The sequence below is a fragment of the Otolemur garnettii genome, unplaced genomic scaffold, assembly GCF_000181295.1.
Source record: "Otolemur garnettii isolate 467f Iridium unplaced genomic scaffold, OtoGar3 scaffold00077, whole genome shotgun sequence".
Taxonomy (NCBI): Eukaryota; Metazoa; Chordata; class Mammalia; order Primates; family Galagidae; genus Otolemur; species Otolemur garnettii.
Window position 1 is genome coordinate 2,005,549 of NW_003852472.1, and position 1,511 is coordinate 2,007,059.

The 1,511-nt window shown below is 49.4% G+C and overlaps 1 protein-coding gene across 2 annotated transcripts in view; it reads left to right on the forward strand.

Moving 5' to 3' along the window:
* Positions 1-752: 752 nt before the first annotated feature.
* Positions 753-1,511, forward strand: part of LOC100941993 (huntingtin-interacting protein 1) — a 53,177-nt gene continuing 52,418 nt past the window's right edge. The window contains exons 1-2 of one of the 2 annotated variants that reach the window (XM_023515745.1): positions 753-899; positions 1,102-1,158. In XM_023515745.1, the coding sequence (XP_023371513.1) occupies positions 1,144-1,158 (15 nt within the window). In that variant the 5' untranslated portion in view covers positions 753-899; positions 1,102-1,143. The remainder of the gene's footprint in view (positions 900-1,101; positions 1,159-1,511) is intronic. The other variant, XM_023515744.1, reaches the window with a different exon arrangement.

A 1,511-nucleotide genomic window follows, 5' to 3' on the forward strand; every position in this document is an offset into this window, starting at 1 on the left:
GAATCGGAGGTGCTACCCGAAAGAGGGGTAACAGGGGCAGGAGGTCAGGATATGGGATTCCCAAAGGGGTCAGGACAGATGGATAAGGAAGAATGTGGAGGCCAGGAGCAGTGGCTCATGCCTGTAATCCTAGCACTCTGGGAGGCTAAGGCAGGTGGATTGCTTAAGCTCGGGAATTCGAGATCAGCATGAGCAAAAGTGAGACCCTGTCTAATAAAAATAGAAAAACTAACCAGGCATTGTGGTCAACACATGTAGTTTCAGATACTTGGGAGGCTACGGCAGGCGGATGGCTTGAACCCAGGAGTTTGAGGTTGCTGTGAATGATGAACGTGACTGAGTGAAACTCTGTCTCAAAAAAAAAAAAAAAAGAGAAAAGAACTTGGAGAAACCAGAATGTGCTATTAACAACTTTAGCTATGATTATTTCCTAGGGTCCCTGACCCAACTCAGCATACCCAAAGAAAGGACAAAATGGACTACCTGTGGCCCAGAGGTCCCTTAGCAAAAAAGTTATTCCTCTCTCAAACACTTGCATCTCTGGGGAAATTGTTTAATCATATGGATTTTATTAAAATAAGACATTTTCTTACATTTGCCCCCAAATTGCCGGAATGGACATATAGATCTAGAGTGTTCTTGTTCCAGTGGTGCTTCCCCCTGCTTGACCCTCCCCAGTGGCCAAGTTCAGGCTTGACCCCAAGACCTGGCTGCCTGAGGCAGGGCCTATCCTGTATTTTCCATGACCCGCCTCACCATGCATACTGGGCACCCACCATGAGAAAGGGGCGCAGACCTTCTGGTCTGTGGTCAATCGGCTGCCACTCTCCAGTAATGCAGTGCTCTGCTGGAAGTTCTGCCACGTGTTTCACAAACTCCTCCGTGATGGACACCCCAATGTGAGTTCCTTGGGCTGCAGGGAGGAAAGGGTGGCTGCCTGGCCACAGAGGCTACTGTCCACTCCCTACTTCTCCTGGCCTTTGGTTCCCATTAGAGGTGCCTTGATCCACTCAGCCTCCCCACCAATACCCTTTGCCCATCTTTGCCTGTCCTCTGTCCTCCCCTCCTGTTCTCTCATGGGCTGTTCTCGTCTCTCTCCAGGTCCTGAAGGACTCTCTGAGATACAGGAATGACTTGAGTGACATGAGCAGGATGTGGGTGAGTTTGGAGATGGCCCTGAAGCCATCTGCCCTTTCTCTTCCTCTCCCAGAGGCTATATAACAAGGGCTGGGGGATGGAACATACTCATCTCTCTCAGCTTGTGTAGGGTTCTCTGATGAACCCAGGGAGGGACTAAGGATGCCGCAATAGCACCACAATGTCCACCATCTTACCTGGGGTCCCTGGAAGCTACAGAGAAGTCCTAGGGCCTGGAAGCTTTTCCTGCCAATAGAATCTCATATCACAAAGCTGTCTTGGCATTGGGATCCCCACATTGCCACAGTCCTTACTCTTTTTGGGGTCAGAGAGCACTGAGGATTAGCATTCCCAAATTTTTTTTTTTTTTTTTT